At 48.6% G+C, this 21,779-nt stretch overlaps 1 protein-coding gene across 10 annotated transcripts in view; it reads right to left on the bottom strand.

Moving 5' to 3' along the window:
• TNS1 (tensin 1) overlaps positions 1-21,779 on the bottom strand; it is a 421,249-nt gene that overhangs the window by 252,413 nt on the left and 147,057 nt on the right. For all 10 annotated transcript variants that reach the window (XM_075609700.1, XM_075609701.1, XM_075609705.1 and 7 more), the window contains one exon: positions 7,903-8,017. In XM_075609700.1, the coding sequence (XP_075465815.1) occupies positions 7,903-8,017 (115 nt within the window). The remainder of the gene's footprint in view (positions 1-7,902; positions 8,018-21,779) is intronic.

Below are 21,779 nucleotides of genomic sequence, written 5' to 3'. Positions count from 1 at the left end.
TACACACGGACTCACGGACTCACGGATACACACGGACACACAGATACACACGGACACACTGACTCACGGATACACACGGACTCACGGATACACACAGACACACACGGACACACTGACTCACGGATACACACTGACTCACGGATACACACGGACACACTGACTCACGGATACACACGGACACACTGACTCACGGATACACACGGACACACGGATACACAAGGACACACACGCCACGCACGGACACACGGATACACACGGACACACGGATACAAAAGGACACACACGCCTCACACGGACTCATGGACTCACACGGACACACTGACTCACGGATACACACAGACTCACGGATACACACGGACTCACAGATACACACGGACTCACGGACTCACGGATACACACGGACTCACGGATACACACTGACTCACGGACACACACAGACACACGGGCTCACGGATACACACGGACTCACGGATACACACGGACACATGGACACACTGACTCACGGATACACACGGACACACACTGACTCACGGACACACTGACTCACGTATACACACAGACTCACGGACACACTGACTCACGGATACACACAGACTCACGGATACACAGACTCACGGATACACACGGACTCACGGATACACACTGACTCACGGACTCACGGATAAACACGGACTCACGGATACACACGGACACACTGACTCACGGATACACACGGACTCATGGATACACAAGGACACACGACACACGGATACACACGGACAAACTGACTCACGGATACACACGGACACACTGACTAACGGATACACACGGACTCATGGATACACAAAGACACAAGGACACCCGGATACACACTGACTCACGGATACACACGGACTCACTGACTCACGGATACACACGGACACACGGACACACGGATACACACGGACTCACGGATACACACGGACTCACGGATACACACGGACACACACGGACACACACGGACACACACGGACACACTGACTCACATATACACACTGACTCACGGATACACACGGACTCACGGACACACATGGACACACTGACTCATGAATACACACGGACTCACACGGACACACTGACTCACATATACACACGACTCACGGATACACACGGACACACGGATACACACAGACACACACGGACACACTGACTCACGGATACACACGGACTCACGAATACACACGGACACACTGACTCACGGATACACATGGACACACTGACTCACGGATACACACGGACACACTGACTCATGGATACACACGGACACACGGATACACAAGGACACACACGGATACACACGGACTCATGGATACACACGGACACACATGGATACACACGGACACACTGACTCACATATACACACTGACTCACGGATACACACGGACTCACAGACTCACAGATACACACGGACACACTGACTCACATATACACACGGACTCACGGATACACACGGACAAACTGACTCACGGATACACACAGGCACACACGGACACACTGACTCACGGATACACACGGACTCACGGATACACACGGACACACTGACTCACGGATACACACGGACACACTGACTCACGGATACACACGGACACACTGACTCACGGATACACACGGACACACTGAGTCATGGATACACTCAACACACAGATACACAAGGACACACACGCCACACACGGACACACGGATACACACGGACACACAGATACACACGGATACACACGGACTCACGGATACACACGGACACACTGACTCAAATATACACACGGACTCACGGATACACACGGACACACTGACTTACGGATACACACTGACACACTGACTCACGGATACACACGGACACACTGACTCACGGATACACACGGACACACTGACTCACGGATACACACGGACACACTGACTCACGGATACACACGGACACACTGACTCACGGATACACACGGACACACTGACTCACGGATACACACGGACACACTGACTCACGGATACACACGGACACACTGACTCACGGATACACACGGACACACTGACTCACGGATACACACGGACACACTGACTCACAGATACACACAGACACTCTGACTCACAGATACACACGGACTCACGGATACACACGACTCACAGATACACACAGACTCACGGATACACATGGACTCACGGACTCACGGATACACACGGACTCACGGACACACACGGACTCACGGATACACACGGACTCACAGATACACACGGACACACACGGACTCACGGATATACACGGACTCACGGATACACACGGACTCACGGATACACTGGCTCACGGATACACACGGACACACACGGACTCACGGATACACGCGGACTCACGGATACAGACGGACTCATGGTTACACACGGACACACGGACACACACGGACTCACGGACACACACGGACACACGGAGACACGGATACACGGATACACACACGGACACACGGAGACACACGGAGACATGGACTCACGGATACACACACGGACACACGGAGACACACGGAGACACGGACACACACGGACTCACGGACACACAGATACACGGAGACACACGGACACACACGGACTCACGGATACACACACGGACACATGGAGACACACGGACACGCTGCTCCGTTCCGCTCCGCCAGGCCATGTTTGTCAGTGCACGAGCTGCATTTGTAAACAAAGCTGGTGAACATATTTCTGCTGCCAGGTCTCTCCCCCCCCCCCATCACATTCCCTAATCTCTGCAGCAGGAGCAGCCCATCCTCAAGGGCCACCAACAGGTCAGGTTTTCAGAATATCCCAGCTTCAGCAAGGGTGGCTCAATCAGTGGCTCAGTTGTGTACGTGGCAGTGCCCTGTATACGTGGCAGTGCCCTGTGCATGTGGCAGTGCCCTGCATACATGACAGTGCGCTGCATACGTGGCAGTGCCCTGAATACATGGCAGCGCGCTGTGCACGTGGCAGAGTCCTATGCACGTGGCAGAGTCCTGTGCACGTGGCAGTGCCCCGTGTACGTGGCAGTGCCCTAAGTACATGGCAGTGCCCTATGTACGTGGCAGTGTCCTCTGTACGTGGCAGCGCCCTGTGTACGTGGCAGTGCCCTATGCACGTGGCAGTGTCCTCTGTACGTGGCAGCGCCCTGTGTACGTGGCAGCGCCCTGTGTAAGTGGCAGTGCCCTGTGTACGTGGTAGTGCACAGGTGATCCCATGCAGAACAGAGTTAATGAGGCTCTGTAATTCTCAGCATTGTTTTCTCTATCAGGTGACTGGATCAGCGCCGCAGGGACCTGTATACAGAACTGGTTAGAACCACAACATAAAAACCACGAGGAACACCAACACTGGCCATAACAGGGGGCAGGGCGAGCCCATAACGGGCGCAGGGCGAGCCCATAACAGGGGGCAGGGCGAGGCCATAACGGGGGCAGGGCGAGCCCATAACGGGGGGCAGGGCGAGCCCATAACAGGGGGCAGGGCGAGCCCATAACAGGGGGCAGGGCGAGCCCATAACGGGGGGGCAGGGCGAGCCCATAACGAGGGCAGGGCGAGCCCATAACGAGGGGCAGGGCGAGCCCATAACAGGGGGCAGGGCGAGCCCATAATGGGGGCAGAGCGAGCCCATAACGGGGGGCAGGGCGAGGCCATAACGGGGGGCAGGGCGAGCTCATAACAGGGGCAGGGCGAGCCCATAACGGGGGCAGGGCGAGGCCATAACGGGGGGCAGGGCGAGCTCATAACAGGGGCAGGGCGAGCCCATAATGGGGGGCAGGGCGAGCCCATAACGGGGGCAGGGCGAGCCCATAACGGGGGCAGGGCGAGCCCATAACGGGGGCAGGGCGAGCCCATAACAGGGGGCAGGGCGAGCCCATAACGGGGGGCTGGGCGAGCCCATAACGGGGGCAGGGCGAGCCCATAACGGGGGGCACGGCGAGCCCATAACGGGGGCAGGGCGAGCCCATAACAGGGGGCAGGGCGAGCCCATAACAGGGGGCAGGGCGAGCCCATAACGGGGGCAGGGCGAGCCCATAACAGGGGGCAGGGCGAGCCCATAACGGGGGGCAGGGCGAGCCCATAACGGGGGGGCAGGGCGAGCCCATAACAGGGGGCAGGGCGAGCCCATAACGGGGCCAGGGCGAGCCCATAACAGGGGGCAGGGCGAGCCCATAACGGGGCCAGGGCGAGCCCATAACAGGGGGCAGGGCGAGCCCATAACGGGGGGCAGGGCGAGCCCATAACAGGGGGCAGGGGAGCCCATAACGGGGGGCAGGGCGAGCCCATAACAGGGGGCAGGGGAGCCCATAACGGGGGGCAGGGCGAGCCCATAACAGGGGGCAGGGCGAGCCCATAACGAGGGGCAGGGCGAGCCCATAACGGGGGGGCAGGGCGAGCCCATAACAGGGGGCAGGGCGAGCCCATAACAGGGGGCAGGGCGAGCCCATAACGAGGGGCAGGGCGAGCCCATAACGAGGGGCAGGGCGAGGCCATAACGAGGGGCAGGGCGAGCCCATAACAGGGGGCAGGGGAGCCCATAACGGGGGGCTGGGCGAGCCCATAACGAGGGGCAGGGCGAGCCCATAACGGGGGGCAGGGCGAGCCCATAACAGGGGGCAGGGCGAGCCCATAACAGGGGGCAGGGCGAGCCCATAACAGGGGGCAGGGCGAGCCCATAACGAGGGGCAGGGCGAGGCCATAACGAGGGGCAGGGCGAACCCATAACAGGGGGCTGGGCGAGCCCATAACAGGGGGCTGGGCGAGCCCATAACAGGGGGCAGGGCGAGCCCATAACGGGGGCAGGGCGAGCCCATAACAGGGGGCAGGGCGAGCCCATAACAGGGGGCAGGGCGAGCCCATAACAGGGGGCAGGGCGAGCCCATAACGGGGGGCAGGGCGAGCCCATAACAGGGGGCTGGGCGAGCCCATAACGAGGGGCAGGGCGAGGCCATAACGAGGGGCAGGGCGAGCCCATAACAGGGGGCAGGGGAGCCCATAACGGGGGGCTGGGCGAGCCCATAACGAGGGGCAGGGCGAGCCCATAACGGGGGGCAGGGCGAGCCCATAACAGGGGGCAGGGCGAGCCCATAACAGGGGGCAGGGCGAGCCCATAACGGGGGCAGGGCGAGCCCATAACAGGGGGCAGGGCGAGCCCATAACAGGGGGCAGGGCGAGCCCATAACAGGGGGCAGGGCGAGCCCATAACGGGGGGCAGGGCGAGCCCATAACGGGGGGCAGGGCGAGCCCATAACAGGGGGCAGGGCGAGCCCATAACAGGGGGCAGGGCGAGCCCATAACGGGGGGCAGGGCGAGCCCATAACGGGGGGCAGGGCGAGCCCATAACAGGGGCAGGGAGAGCCCATAACAGGGGGCAGGGCGAGCCCATAACGGGGGGCAGGGCGAGCCCATAACGGGGGGCAGGGCGAGCCCATAACAGGGGGCAGGGCGAGCCCATAACAGGGGGCAGGGCGAGCCCATAACAGGGGGCAGGGCGAGCCCATAACAGGGGGCAGGGCGAGCCCATAACAGGGGGCAGGGCGAACCCATAACGGGGGGCAGGGCGAGCCCATAACAGGGGCAGGGCGAACCCATAACGGGGGGCAGGGCGAGCCCATAACAGGGGCAGGGCGAGCCCATAACAGGGGGCAGGGCGAGCCCATAACAGGGGGCAGGGCGAGCCCATAACAGGGGGCAGGGCGAGCCCATAACAGGGGCAGGGCGAACCCATAACGGGGGGGCAGGGCGAGCCCATAACGAGGGGCAGGGCGAGCCCATAACGAGGGGCAGGGCGAGCCCATAACAGGGGGCAGGGGAGCCCATAACAGGGGGCTGGGCGAGCCCATAACGGGGGCAGGGCGAGCCCATAACGGGGGGCAGAGCGAGCCCATAACGGGGGGCACGGCGAGCCCATAACGGGGGGCAGGGCGAGCCCATAACAGGGGCAGGGCGAACCCATAACGGGGGGGCAGGGCGAGCCCATAACTAGGGGCAGGGCGAGCCCATAACGAGGGGCAGGGCGAGCCCATAACAGGGGGCAGGGGAGCCCATAACGGGGGGCTGGGCGAGCCCATAACGGGGGCAGGGCGAGCCCATAACGGGGGGCAGAGCGAGCCCATAACGGGGGGCACGGCGAGCCCATAACGGGGGGCACGGCGAGCCCATAACAGGGGGCACAGGGGACAGGGCGAGCCCGTAACAGACGAGGTGCCTGTTAGAAATACCCGTTTGTATTTAATGCTCTCACTGCATTAAAGGCTTTTTTATCTCATATATTGTATAACGTGTGAAATGTAAATGTGCAGTTACAGACCCGGGCGCAGTACAACTTAAACAGCCTTTTTTTTTTGTGATTTCTAAGTTTCAGTTATTATTTTTCTCAACCAAATTTGAGAAGAATCTTCTGTGCTACACAATCTGCTACAAGGGGGAGCACAGAGTCTGCATGCATGCTGCGGGGGGTGAGATAGATAGATAGATAGATAGATAGATAGATAGATAGATAGATAGATAGATAGATAGATAGATAGATAGATAGATAGATAGATAGATAGAGATAGATAGATAGATAGATAGATAGATAGATAGATAGATAGATAGATAGATAGATAGATAGATAGATAGAGATAGATAGATAGATAGATAGATAGATAGATAGATAGATAGATAGAGATAGATAGATAGATAGATAGATAGATAGATAGATAGATAGATAGATAGATAGATAGATAGAGATAGATAGATAGATAGATAGAGATAGATAGATAGATAGATAGATAGATAGATAGATAGATAGATAGATAGATAGATAGATAGATAGATAGAGATAGATAGATAGATAGATAGATAGATAGATAGATAGATAGATAGATAGATAGATAGATAGATAGAGATAGATAGATAGATAGATAGATAGATAGAGATAGATAGATAGATAGATAGATAGATAGATAGATAGATAGATAGATAGATAGATAGATAGATAGAACACTATATGGGTACATTAGAACTACTGGTTCATACAACGCATAGTTCTGATAAAAGAGTTTTATTTGTCAGAAGGAATACACTGTATATCATATTATAATTACACAGCTATAGCACTGCAATGCTGCATTAGCATCGGATAAATCCCCCGTTTCATCTGTAAATGATTGATGATTTTATAGTAGGTGTGTTGATGTGTTGATGTCACTTAATCCACCCAGCACTGAAGGGGATTATTACTTGATATTTTTGCAGGAGAAACAGCATCGCCCAGTGGAGAGTATCAGAACTGCAGGCATGCACTGTGGGCAGCGTTAAGGAACACTATAATTATATTGTGAAATTCTGCAGAACCCCAACCCTCTCTAATAGCGCGTCTGAGATCAAATGCATTGTAAGGAACCCCAACCCTCTCTAATAGCGCGTCTGAGATCAGATGCATTGTAAGTAACCCCAACCCTCTCTAATAGCGCGTCTGAGATCAAATGCATTGTAAGTAACCCCAACCCTCTCTAATAGCGCGTCTGAGATCAAATGCATTGTAAGTAACCCCAACCCTCTCTAATAGCGCGTCTGAGATCAAATGCATTGTAAGTAACCCCAACCCTCTCTAATAGCGCGTCTGAGATCAGATGCATTGTAAGGAACCCCAACCCTCTCTAATAGCGCGTCTGAGATCAGATGCATTGTAAGGAACCCCAACCCTCTCTAATAGCGCGTCTGAGATCAGATGCATTGTAAGGAACCCCAACCCTCTCTAATAGCGCGTCTGAGTTCAGTTGCATTATAAATTCTTCTGTATTTGGCACAATTTTTGATTGGACCGAAAATTGCAGGGACCCCTGTAGGGACGCCCGGAGAAAAACACTACTCTAAATAGAGCAACACAGACCGTCATATATGAGGCGCTGTACTCACCCTTGCAGGCGCTGCCTTCCCTGGTGATTGCCTGCTTGCACACGCTGCACGACTTCACCTTCTTGAAGTTCTTCACCTTGAACATGTGACAGTTCTGACCCTCCAGATCTTCAGGCTGAGAAAGCAGAAAGAGGACCCCATTAATGAGCGTGGGAGGACCCCATGAATGAGCGTGGGAGGACCCCATTAATGAGCGTGGGAGGACCCCATTAATGAGCGTGGGAGGACCCCATTAATAAGCGTGGGAGGACCCCATTAATGAGCATGGGAGGACCCCATTAATGAGCGTGGGAGGACCCCATTAATGAGCGTGGGAGTACCCCATTAATAAGCGTGGGAGGGCCCCATTAATGAGCGTGGGAGGACCCCATTAATGAGCGTGGGAGGACCCCATTAATCAGCGTGGGAGGACCCCATTAATGAGCGTGGGAGGACCCCATTAATGAGCGTGGGAGGACCCCATTAATGAGCGTGGGAGGACCCCATTAATGAGCATGGGAGGACCCCATTAATGAGTGTGGGAGTACCCCATTAATAAGCGTGGGAGGGCCCCATTAATAAGCGTGGGAGGACCCCATTAATGAGCGTGCGAGGACTCCATTAATATTGTGGGAGGACCCCATTAATGAGCGTGGGAGGACCCCATTAATAAGCGTGGGAGGACCCCATTAATAAGCGTGGGGGACCCCATTAATAAGCATGGGAGGACCCCATTAATGAGCGTGGGAGGACCCCATTAATAAGCATGGGAGGACCCCATTAATCAGCGTGGGAGGACCCCATTAATAAGCATGGGAGGACCCCATTAATGAGCGTGGGAGGATCCCATTAATGAGTGTGGGAGGACCCCATTAATAAGCGTGGGAGGACCCCATTAATGAGCGTGGAATGGGTTTCTCCAAAAAGGTTACACATCTTACGGAAACGGACAGGTGCAAAAATGTATTACTTAACATGGACATACGTGTAACAAATAACGTCCTTCATAGAACTTACTCATGACAATGAATGAAACCAGTAACATATTTCAGTGGATAAAGAATACTTCCATTACAAAAGATATACAAAGTCTTTCTGAAACCCGTATCTATGTGGCTAGATCAAGGTGTACGGGATAGCTTAATAGTCCTGGAGAAAAGCAGATTCAATGTACAGTACATTGTGATACTTTTTAGTGCATGGTTGAGGCAACTCCAGATCCACCAACAGGTCAGGTATTAGGGATATCCCTGCTTCAGCACAGGTAGCTCCATCCGTGGCTTGGTCAACTGATTGAGCCACCTGTGCTGAAGCAGGGATATCCATAAAACCTGCCCTGTTGGTGGTCCTTAAGGACTGGAGTTGACCACCCCTGTTTAATAAACATTAGGTTTATTAACTTGCTAACTTTATCAGAGTGCCCATTTTTTTTTTAGTTTCAACTATACCCAACACTGGGGTTGATATAGTGCAGCACCCTCCCCTCCCCCACCACCACCACACCTATAGAATTATACATGCATCAGTCTGCTCGGCTTGCATTACTATACATCCCCAAGTATGCTGATACTGTATACATAATCTGTAGTTACGATAATAACTTCCTCTGATGTTGAACATGTCTCGCTTTCTGCTCAATGGGCAGCAGATGGCGGCAAACCCTTTCTATAAAGGATATTATAGAAGAGGCAATTACAGTGTATTGTTATTCCCATCTCAATATTCCAACTAAAGGAAGCATCTGTTATCAATACATAGCTCACTGTGCTCCTTAACCCTTCAGTGCCAGAGGGGCAGGCAATGCACTGAAAAAGATACAGCAAATTCTATCAAATGTTGCTGATAGTACATGAATTTATGGGACAAAAAGGGTAATTAAATGAATGGGTGAAAGTGACTTAAAAAAGTAATTGACACATTGTCAGAAATAAATGAATTCCAAACCTGTCAAACATTGGGGCAAAGTTATTTAAACCTCATTCTATAAAGTTTTGTAGAGTATTTTATGTTCTAAAACATAATGAGCCCGGAGTCTTTTTAAAACAAATCCAACTTTCTTTAAAAGGGAAAAGAAATTGAGTTATTGCTACATAAATACAAAAGCAGTACTTCCCAATAATACCCCCAAGTAGCATAAAACATTAACCCCCTTGTCAAAAGTAGTACATTTATTTCACCTCAAGCACATGTACATACATAGAAATGCGCTGAAGTTTGCTCCGCCAGCTAAGTGGTTAATTACATTTTTTTTTAAACGTTTCAAATCCATTCTTTTCATAAATAAACTAGTGGTCTCAAGTTTTTGACAACCCAGTTTATACATCCCACCAGCTGTCTATCGCCTCTTAATCTCCCTCAAGTACATTCATCCATTTGCAACCCCTCCTGGACAGGAGCCCACTGGGCCTTTATTGTTCCAGCTTGTACAGTTTTGTTCAGTGAAAACGACACCCCATGCCTAGGAGCAGCCAAAAAGGGAAGGCCTGAAAAGGAACAAACCTCTCCCCCCCCCCACAACCCCCACACACCCCCTTCCTCTGGTCCTTCTCCCTTCATCGGGTGTCCTGTCTACGACCACCCAAGTACTCTCTGTGGTTCTGAATTCTCTTTATTAATGACATCTGGATCCCAGCTGAAATGTAATAGGCTCTCAGAATAAGCAGGGATGGCAGCAGCAGCAGCGAGAGGAGACTGGGAAGGGGAACGGGGTTATGATGAAGGAGGGAGAGATACAAACACACTGTTTCCTCTCTTGTTACTGCTGTGTGGAATCTTTCTCTCTCAATCTTACTATTATTTAAGGGGCTAACATACAATGCAGCGCAGTACAATATGAGAGACAAGATGGTAACACGCACAATAACACATATATTGGACAGTATATATACAGCAGAATATAACATCATTTAGGTTAAAAAAAAAAAGTGCCCCGCACTCTGAAATATTCAAAGGCACCACAGAGGTTATTAACTAAACAATGGTTGAGCTACAACATTTTTGTTTTGCTTTGTTTTCCGTTGCCAAGTGCATAATAAAAATATGCTGTCGCAGATGTGCAATTTTATTCAGCATACAAGAAAAACAATATTTTAAACGCGTCAAAAAGAGACTTATTATTTACGAAAGTTTCCCAGCTGCAAAACTGGGGCATTTAATTTCACCAGATTTATTCAAAGGAAAAGTAACCAAAATGCGTCAATGGGACTGGTTTTCTTTGATAAACATGGTGCTGTTTTGCACTGGGGTTCCCCCAAGTTTTGCAGGCGGGAGACATTGGCCGATAGTGGTGTTGATGAAACTGCATGAAACACTTCACACTACAGTATATTTTACGTTGAGTGATTTCAGTCGTCACAAGAACTATGGCGAGAGACACAAAATCAAATTGCTGCAGATGAGCAAACCACAAATCCGTTCTTCCTCCTCTGAAATTAAACATGGGATTGAGTGGCCCTGCACCAAGGCTTAAACTAACCAATATCTGCAGAGCTTCATCACGGAGATAAATTGCTTCCACCACTTCCATTGAACCCTTCGTAATAACCCAAGACCTTCACCAAGGTACTCTACGGGCTTCTGTATTAGTGTTTGAAGGGGTGTGGGCCTTATGGTCGGGAACTAATGTCCATTACAAATACACAATCTTAACAAGCTCCAAACCCCCAGTATTCTGGACTTATTTACTTAACAGTACAGCAGCTGTAATCATTGGAAACACCTCGGGAATGGATCTTGATTAGGAACATAGACGGTTTAGACCTCTACGGTACACCATTAAAGAGAACCAAGCTTCAAAGCCCTCCAATCCCTATTACTGAGATAATATAGACCTGGATGCCCTGAATGGAAGAGGATGATAGAGATCACGTATAGCAAATCAGCTTCAAAAATGGCAAAAATGTGAGTGCAATACGGGGAGCAGCAGCGTCGTGGGATCTGGGTCCTCTAGCACTCTTGGGATGGCCCCATTGTGCCATTACCAATACTATTTTGGTGTGCTACATTTCATCATTCATCATTCCCACCCACTTTAGTGCACTGCTGACTGCTGAATATGTTGGTTTCTAAATGAATGATAATAATTAGAACCAGGTCACTTCTGTTCGCCCATTTCACTGCAATCCGTGGCCAAAAAGGTCACAAAAAGTAGAACGGATGGGAATGTTGACAATTTGTTGATGCCATTTAAGGCACATGTATCATAGACATGAATGTCACTTCACTGAACTTTTAACTCTGCATAGATGATAGGAAGATACAATATAACTAAATGATCTAGCACAGTGGTGTTCAACTTTTTTTGGTTAAGGAACACTATAATTATATTATGAAATTCTGCAGAACCCCAACCCTCTCTAATAGCGCGTCTGAGATCAGATGCATTGTTAGGAACCCCAATCCTCTCTAATAGCGCATCTGAGATCAGGCATTGTAAGGAACCCCAACCCTCTCTAATAGCGCGTCTGAGATCAGATGCATTGTAAGGGACCCCAACCCTCTCTAATAGCACGTCTGAGATCAGATGCATTGTAAGGGACCCCAACCCTCTCTAATAGCGCGTCTGAGATCAGATGCATTGTAAGGAACCCCAATCCTCTCTAATAGCACGTCTGAGATCAGATGCATTGTAAGGGACCCCAACCCTCTCTAATAGCACGTCTGAGATCAGATGCATTGTAAGGGACCCCAACCCTCTCTAATAGCACGTCTGAGATCAGATGCATTGTAAGGGACCCCAGCCCTCTCTAATAGCGTGTCTGAGATCAGATGCATTGTAAGGAACCCCAACCCTCTCTAATAGCGTGTCTGAGATTACATACATTGTAAGGATCCCCAACCCTCTCTAATAGTGCGTCTGGGATCAGAATGCATTGTAAGTAATCCCAACCCTCTCTAATAGTGCGGCTGAGATCAGATGCATTGTAAGGAACCCCAACCCTCTCTAATAGCGAGCCTGAGATCAGATGCATTGTAAGGAACCCCAACCCTCTCTAATTGCGTGTCTGAGATCAGGTGCATTGTAAGGTACCCCAGCCCTCTCTAATAGCATATTTGAGATCAGATGCATTGTAAGGAACCCAACCCTCTCTAATAGCGCGTCTGAGATCAGATGCATTGTAAGGGACCCCAACCCTCTCTAATAGCACGTCTGAGATCAGATGCATTGTAAGGGACCCCAGCCCTCTCTAATAGCGTGTCTGAGATCAGATGCATTGTAAGGAACCCCAACCCTCTCTAATAGCGTGTCTGAGATTACATACATTGTAAGGATCCCCAACCCTCTCTAATAGCGTGTCTGGGATCAGAATGCATTGTAAGTAATCCCAACCCTCTCTAATAGTGCGGCTGAGATCAGATGCATTGTAAGGAACCCCAACCCTCTCTAATAGCGAGCCTGAGATCAGATGCATTGTAAGGAACCCCGACCCTCTCTAATTGCGTGTCTGAGATCAGGTGCATTGTAAGGTACCCCAGCCCTCTCTAATAGCATATTTGAGATCAGATGCATTGTTTTCTAACCCACAAAACAATAACACCTCAAATCTTAAATTCACATCGAAGTGGAGTAAAAAGGAAAGAGAGTTGATTATATATGGACTTGATTATATATTTAGTAAATGGAAAACAGAATACCAAAACATTTTTTAAAGCTGGGTGTATGTATGTGATCAGATGCATTGTTAATTCTTCTGCATTCACTACCATTTTCAAATGACGTGAAAATTGCAGGGAACCCTTTAGAAATCCTCGTGGAACCCTTTGAAAAAGACTGATCTAGCAGCATAGAGGACATCAGAAAAAGGGACAGCTAGGCTCGGGCCATGGTACCCCAGCCTTAAGGCAGTGTTCGCGTCCATGCGGCTTGCGCGTGGCAGGGGGCACGCGCTTTGCGCAAGAAATCAGTTCAAACTGATTTCTTGGCGCGACAGGCCGGTCACGTGAGCTGGAACCAGCTCCGTGACGTCACTGGCCCGTCCCTAGACACGCCCACGGACGGCGCGCGTACCATGGCCAAAAAAACGCACCCGCTTCAAGCGGGTGACGTCACGGCCGCGCACGCCTCTGCACGGGCGAAGGCACCATGGGCCTGTCCTTAGGCAGCTAAGAGATGCACAACACGGAACATGGCAGCGCATAGAGGAAAACCATGAAGTCTATTACTAGGTTTGATTTAGTTTGATTATTAACATTGAATTCTTTCTTGATATATTAAACACACAAAATGGACACCTTGCATGAAAACGTTTTGCTTAATTGGGGTACAGCTGCCATACGCAGAATAAACTGGACCTTGAGATTAGACACCTGTGTCTGAAACCCCCCCCAGAATGGAAAAGATTTGGGCCTGGAATTAAGGCAAAGCTGACAAGTTTTTATCTGATTTTTCGTTTTTCCTCTACCAAAGATTTGAGCGAAAAAAATATCTGTGCTTACTACTGAAAGGGTTGCAAATTGTGCCTTGCATGGACTATACAATGGAGCAGAGGAAGAGAGCTGGGGATAGAAGGAACGAGACGGTGACAAGGAAGAGGGGAGGCACTGTCACAAGGAATCATAGTGTAAAGGTCTTATTTATGACGTTTCCCTTTTCTTTTGCACAGAGGTAGGTGTTCCATGCGCGCATCGTTTATTTACTCAGTTTAGCCTATCTGTCTTGGTGCCAGAATAATATATACAGATGGGCGATGTTTTTTTTCTTTTCTGGGATTGGATTTCCTTTGGTCCGCTAATCGGTCTCAAAAAGGTAAATCTGCAATTTCGGGTTTTGTATTTTATTTTTCTGAGCTACCTGAAATCCGTGGCTAGATGGCTAAAGATTTGGACACTGATTAATCCACGGGTGGGTGCGTGGGGAAGGGGGGGGGGAAACATCTCTCCACGGATTAATTTGGATTTTTAACAATCCGGTTATGGATTATGGAATCCACAGATTGGTTATAAATAATCCCAGTGGATTTTTTAGAATCCAATGGCAGATTTGGATTGAATCTCACAAATATTTGGTGCCCAATCCGCAGATAGATTTTGTGGGACAGATATGGTCTAAAAAATTTGGAATGGTTCGCCCAACTCCACTAATATATGAACCATTTCCATGGAATATTTACCATGGAAGATACAATAATGCACATCTTGCTTTGGGTGAGTACTTAGAAGTGAATGGATTTTTGGAAGGGATCATATTCTGTTGAGTAGATCCATATATGGACAAGCAAGAAAGCACAATTGTCATTCCCATTATTCCCAGAATTTTGGAACTGCGCTTTTTCTGCCAAAAGTGTCAATACCACAGTGAATCCAGATCTTTCTTTCAGTCATAACTATTTATCTTAATTAGGTGTTCATTAAATCCAGCTGTAAAAATTAAATACCCATATAATAGTAACCCTAAGGATAACATGTAATTACTGTGTTTAAAGATGCAGTGCGCCTCTTACACATACACTTTACAACCCTTTACTGCCACGATAAGCTGGGGGACATCTGGGAGATGTCAGTCTGTACTGTGCATGTATATACATATGTATAATTAACACAAATTGCCTTTAAATCCTTCAGGGCCCGAATGGTCAATCAACAACATTTATAATGCTTCTGTAACATTAGGGTTTGGAACGATGGGATTTGGAAATTAACAATTACAGTACAGTGACTCACACCGACGTGCCTCTCACCCTCAGAACTCCCATATGGAGATACTATGTACCAGGGGAGGCCAACTCCAGTCCTCGAGGGCCAACAACAGGTCGGGTTTTAAGGATATCCCTGCTTCAGCAAAGATGGCTCAATCAGTGGCTCAGTCAACGATTGAGCAACTTGTGCTGAAGCAGGGATATCCTGAAAACCTGCCCTGTTGGTGGCCCTTGAGGCCGTGGAGTTGGCCACTCCTGCTCTGTAGTTGAAGGTGTAGTGCGGAGAATGGATATGAAGTGAAGTTAGATTGCAAACTCTTCAGAAACGGATTCACTCTGCTTCTAACATTGTACAATTCAACAGCTGCTCCATTCTTAATGGCATATACAATAAATGACTATATATAACACCCATTAAACAGCAAAAGTACAGATGGGGCTTCTCAAACCTTCAGACTGTTTTAATCTGTGCCTTTATCATTCTGATGTACGTGTGCCCCTGTATACATGGCCATTTTGTATGCAACAAATGCAGGGCTGTTTGTGCAGCTGCAACACAGATGCAAAGCACAGGATTCAAATAAACAACCCCACATGGAAGCAAGATGATGTACAGTATGGCTTTGATGAATCTGGTGCTGTTTTTTTGTTTTTTAGTACCAGTATTTCCCCAGAACTGCTGCTTGGAGACGTTGATAAGTAGTCCCAATGCGCGTTGTGTCTGTATAATGCTCTGCATGTTCCCCAGCTAAGACCCCTCCCTCTCAATATGCTGTAAAATGGCTTCTCTGTGCTGGAGCAGATTTGAATGCTATCCTTCTGAATGCGCTGAACTCTTGTCGGGCCAGACAGCAGCTTCACAGAGTACTGAGCAGAACAGTAACGCCCCATGTGTGCCATGCAGAACAGTAATGTCCTATGTGTGCCATGCAGAACAGTAACGTCCCATGTGTGCCATGCAGAACAGTAACGCCCCATGTGTGCCATGCAGAACAGTAATGTCCCATGTGTGCCATGCAGAACAGTAACGCCCCATGTGTGCCATGCAGAACAGTAACGCACCATGTGTGCCATGCAGAACAGTAATGTCCCATGTGTGCCATGCAGAACAGTAACATCCCATGTGTGCCATGCAGAACAGTAACACCCCATGTGTGCCATGCAGAACAGTAACGCCCCATGTGTGCCATGCAGAACAGTAACGCCCCATGTGTGCCATGCAGAACAGTAACGCCCCATGTGTGCCATGCAGAACAGTAACGCCCCATGTGTGCCATGCAGAACAGTAACGCCCCATGTGTGCCATGCAGAACAGTAACGCCCCATGTGTGCCATGCAGAACAGTAACGCCCCATGTGTGCCATGCAGAACAGTAATGTCCCATGTGTGCCATGCAGAACAGTAATGTCCCATGTGTGCCATGCAGAACAGTAATGTCCCATGTGTGCCATGCAGAACAGTAACGCCCCATGTGTGCCATGCAGAACAGTAACGCCCCATGTGTGCCATGCAGAACAGTAACGCCCCAAGTGTGCCATGCAGAACAGTAACGCCCCATGTGTGCCATGCAGAACAGTAACGCCCCAAGTGTGCCATGCAGAACAGTAATGTCCCATGTGTGCCATGCAGAACAGTAATGTCCCATGTGTGCCATGCAGAACAGTAACGCCCCATGTGTGCCATGCAGAACAGTAACGCCCCATGTGTGCCATGCAGAACAGTAACGCCCCATGTGTGCCATGCAGAACAGTAATGCCCCATGTGTGCCATGCAGAACAGTAATGCCCCATGTGTGCCATGCAGAACAGTAATGTCCCATGTGTGCCATGCAGAACAGTAATGCCCCATGTGTGCCATGCAGAACAGTAATGCCCCATGTGTGCCATGCAGAATAGTAATGCCCATGTGTGCCATGCAGAACAGTAATGCCCCATGTGTGCCATGCAGAACAGTAATGCCCCATGTGTGCCATGCAGAATAGTAATGCCCATGTGTGCCATGCAGAACAGTAATGCCCCATGTGTGCCATGCAGAACAGTAACGCCCCATGTGTGCCATGCAGAACAGTGAGGTGGGCCACAGGAGCCGCTATTTCCCCCTTTCTCCTCCCACATGCAGACTGCCCCATCCTGCAATGCCTCTCAGATGAACGCACCCAGGGGACTGCACAGGGCCTGGCAGAGATAAAGTGAGCGGGCTTCTCACAAGCAAGACAGTCTGCATACAGGGCGCGGGTCAAGATGTCAATGTCACTTTCTAACCCATAATACAAACAGTTAATGGGCACCCATACCGCCCTATATAGCAGCTTGTCTAATTAACACACAGATTAACCACTACAGCACAGAGGGGGGCAGGATCGCCATGGGTTGTATGAGCATAATGAGTTCGTACACGTTTTCCGAAAGTGCAGGTTAGCAGATAATCCATGTGTAAGAGTTACATGGCTGGCACCCTCTTTGCTGACTGCTGCATTGCCCTGCGGGTTAGGGTTTCGCAGGTAAAGGTTACCTGAGCAAGCAAAGTAATGTATTACAGCCATCCAACTCCGGGCGGGCATATAATGAGCAGTCTCAAACTGTCACACTCCAGGAAATAAAAGCACGTTTGGTCAGAGGTTGTGATACCTTTAAGTGGACTAGGAAGATCGCTTTAAATAGATCATATTAAATAGGTGTACGGAGCTACAAACAGTTCTCAAGAAGAAAAGACCTGCTGTGTTTCCAAAGAAAAGTAAACAAGAAAAAGTCAAATCCAAACAAAGTCTGAACATGATGGATACCGCGAGTTAAAGCAGCAATACTACTGTCCCCATTCTTTACATTATTTTAATATGTAAAGCATGTGACAAAGTATAATTCTACATTATTACCTAAGCTGACAATTGTTTGGTGCTCCTGTTACAAATCTGTCAAAATCCTGATTGTGTGCCTAACATAATGGCTGCTTCAGGTCAGTGTAACTCAGCAAATACAATGTATCCTTATGTTACTAAGGCAATATGATCTATTGTTACAGTTTACAGCTCAAACTGCTGGGAATATTGGCAACAAATTATCACAAACAGGAAAGTGTTGCAAATATCTTGCACTGCTTGGGAGTTGTGCTAAACATGCTATAGAAATCAAAGGATGCTATAAAAAGAGGCAATCCAAGCATCTTAAAAAAAAAAAACATTTGTTTGTTTTAATACAGGCAGCCTTTGATTACCTTTATTACCTAAGCTGCTGATCGATTGGTTCACCTGTGATTGATCAGCAAAATCCTGTTTCCCAGGGTTCACTAGATTATTTCTTTATTTTTATCAAATGTTTTACCAGGAAGTAATACAATGGCTGCCTTTCAGTTTCAAATCAATCCTTCAGTCAGTGTAACTCAGCAGCTACAATGTATTCTTATATTACTAAGGTAACATCTATTGTTACAGTTTACAGCTCAAACTGCTGGGAACATTGGCAACAAATTATCCCATTTAAAACCAGAGACAGAACATAAAACACAGACAAAGCTCAGTTTTAGCACATCCAGAGTTATTTTGGGGGTTCAATAGGAGCTTTTTAGGTGTTCAGTATAGGAACAAATTATCCCAAACAGGAAAGTGTTGCAAATATCTTGCACTGCTGGGGAGGTGGCTAAACCTGCTATAGAAATAAAAGGGTGCTCAGTATATTAATACTCATTAAAAATGGCATTGAGAGTTTAATTAAAACTTTTTTTTAAAAGGTAGTAAGTATTATCTAATACTACAAAACAGATAAACACGTAGCATATTGCTTGGATTGCTCCTTTAAAACTCATGAAAAATGGCATTAAGAGTTGAAAAAAATCACTATTATCAAATACTGCAGAACAAAATTAATTTAAAAAAAAAAAGATTGCAAATATGTTGCTGCTTTAATACACTTCATTTATATTTTCCTTGTGTGTACATCACTTCATATAGTCCTTTTACTATAGTATTTACCCAAGCCAGAGCAAGGGAGTGTCAGTTGCTACAAAGGGCAGGCAGGAACTTCTCAGAGATCCTGGTCTCACTCGGGAGCATTTTTGGTTCTGTGCCAGCCCACTCATACACACTTTCAGCCCGAGCATCTGCAAGTCTCGTATTATCACCGTGGGAGTGTGTTCTCTTGCCCCTCAGTCTCACCATACCTCATTCTTCAACCCTTGGTTAAATAAACAGGAGTGACTGCAGGTTTTCAGCACATAGGGCTGCGATATGTTAATTCAACTGCATAAAAGCCCTTCATCATCAAAGGTCAATGAAGAAAAAGGATTTTAAAGCAGCAGTGCTATGTACTGAGAAACTCTGGGGTAAGTGGCCAAGTAATCATGCAGGGGTGGCCAACTCCAGATCTCAAGGGCCACCAACAGGTCAGGTGTTCAGGATATCCCTGCTTCAGCACAGGTGGCTCATCGCTGGCCAACTCCAGATCTCAAGGGCCACCAACAGGTCAGGTGTTCAGGATATCCCTGCTTCAGCACAGGTTGCTCAATCAGCGGCTCAGCCTTTGACTAAGCCACTGATTGTTACCTGTGCTGAAGCAGGGATATCCTGAAAAGCAGACCTCCTGGTGGCCCATGAAGACTGGAGTTGGCCGCCCTTGTAACAGTGTATAGTAAGAACATGGCGGCTCGGGGCTCGGGCCACTTATTTGGTTTATGAGATAAACTTAATTAATGCCGCAGACAAGACCAGAAGTCTGATCCTTACCCTGCTCGTATGTTATTACAAAGACTCAGTCTTATAAGAAGAGAGGTTGCTGTTGCCAGTGACTTGCAGAGATCATGGTTGCTGAATTCAATCGGATAACTCTGGGAGGAGCTCGGGTTCCGGGGACTGTAGTTCACAAGCAATAGTGCAAGCCGGGTCGGAAGGAACCTTCCCACACTATGAGAATACGATGAGCAGGAATTCCCACGTTTTTTTACCTGCCCTATACTGGGTCGGCTTCTTTCACCCCAGAATTTCCATGATTGTTATAAAGCCCGAGCCTATGAATCAAGAGAATATCATCCAACGATAGTAATTGGCTAACCACAAATTATAGTATACCATATTATTCTCCCAACATTGCTATGGGCGGTGGGGGGAGGGTGAATATCTGCAGAACCATCGGACCCCCAGAGGCCCCATACCCCCACTCCATTCAACTGCAGGCAGTATAGATGCTGTTTCAAAAATATCCTGTGACTGTATTAGAAACCTTTTTAAATTGGGTGCAAAGAGGTAAGCTTTTCCACCCATCCCGTGGCCGAAGAGAGCTCCCTTAAGGAACAAAAATGTGAAGGCCTTATTTTCCCCTTTTCTTGCTGCAGAGTTTGTTTAGTGAATTAGCGAGGACTTGCTTAGTTACAGTGTCACTCCACATCTCTCCACACCTAAAGGTTTAATGGTGTCCCGCTGGGTGCAGCTGGCCAGCTAAGGAAGTTGATTGACCTTGACCTGTGACTTGCTCAGATCATGCTGGCTCTACTGCACTTTTTTGGGGGCATCAACACGAAGGCCAACCTAAAGGGACAAGAGATACCCACTCCCCTCCGCTCTAATGAAATAAGTCAAGTGGGGAAAAGAACTTGTGAACCAGAAAATCAAATTAGGCAATGGGGTAAAATAATCCAGAAGAGTCTAAAATGTTTCAAAGGGGTTAAGGAAGAACATTCGATTTCCAGAGACATCCGCACGGCACCAGAAAGAATACGGAAGATAAGAATGAGGCAAAGCATTCACTGCTGATGTTACGGTTGGCAAGCCATTAAGACGGTAGTGGTGTAGTTCAGAAGGCTAGTAAGTAGGTAGTGGTGTAGTTCAGAAGGCTAGTAAGTAGGTAGTGGTGTAGTTCAGAAGGCTAGTAAGTAGGTAGTGGTGTAGTTCAGAAGGCTAGTAAGTAGGTAGTGGTGTAGTTCAGAAGGCTAGTAAGTAGGTAGTGGTGTAGTTCAGAAGGCTAGTAAGTAGGTAGTGGTGTAGTTCAGAAGGCTAGTAAGTAGGTAGTGGTGTAGTTCAGAAGGCTAGTAAGTAGGTAGTGGTGTAGTTCAGAAGGCTAGTAAGTAGGTAGTGGTGTAGTTCAGAAGGCTAGTAAGTAGGTAGTGGTGTAGTTCAGAAGGCTAGTAAGTAGGTAGTGGTGTAGTTCAGAAGGCTAGTAAGTAGGTAGTGGTGTAGTTCAGAAGGCTAGTAAGTAGGTAGTGGTGTAGTTCAGAAGGCTAGTAAGTAGGTAGTGGTGTAGTTCAGAAGGCAAGTAAGTAGGTAGTGGTGTAGTTCAGAAG

This window comes from Ascaphus truei, chromosome 7, assembly GCF_040206685.1.
Source record: "Ascaphus truei isolate aAscTru1 chromosome 7, aAscTru1.hap1, whole genome shotgun sequence".
Classification (NCBI taxonomy): Eukaryota; Metazoa; Chordata; class Amphibia; order Anura; family Ascaphidae; genus Ascaphus; species Ascaphus truei.
The sequence above is the reverse complement of the archived record's forward strand: the minus strand, read 5'-3'. Positions and strand labels throughout refer to the sequence as shown.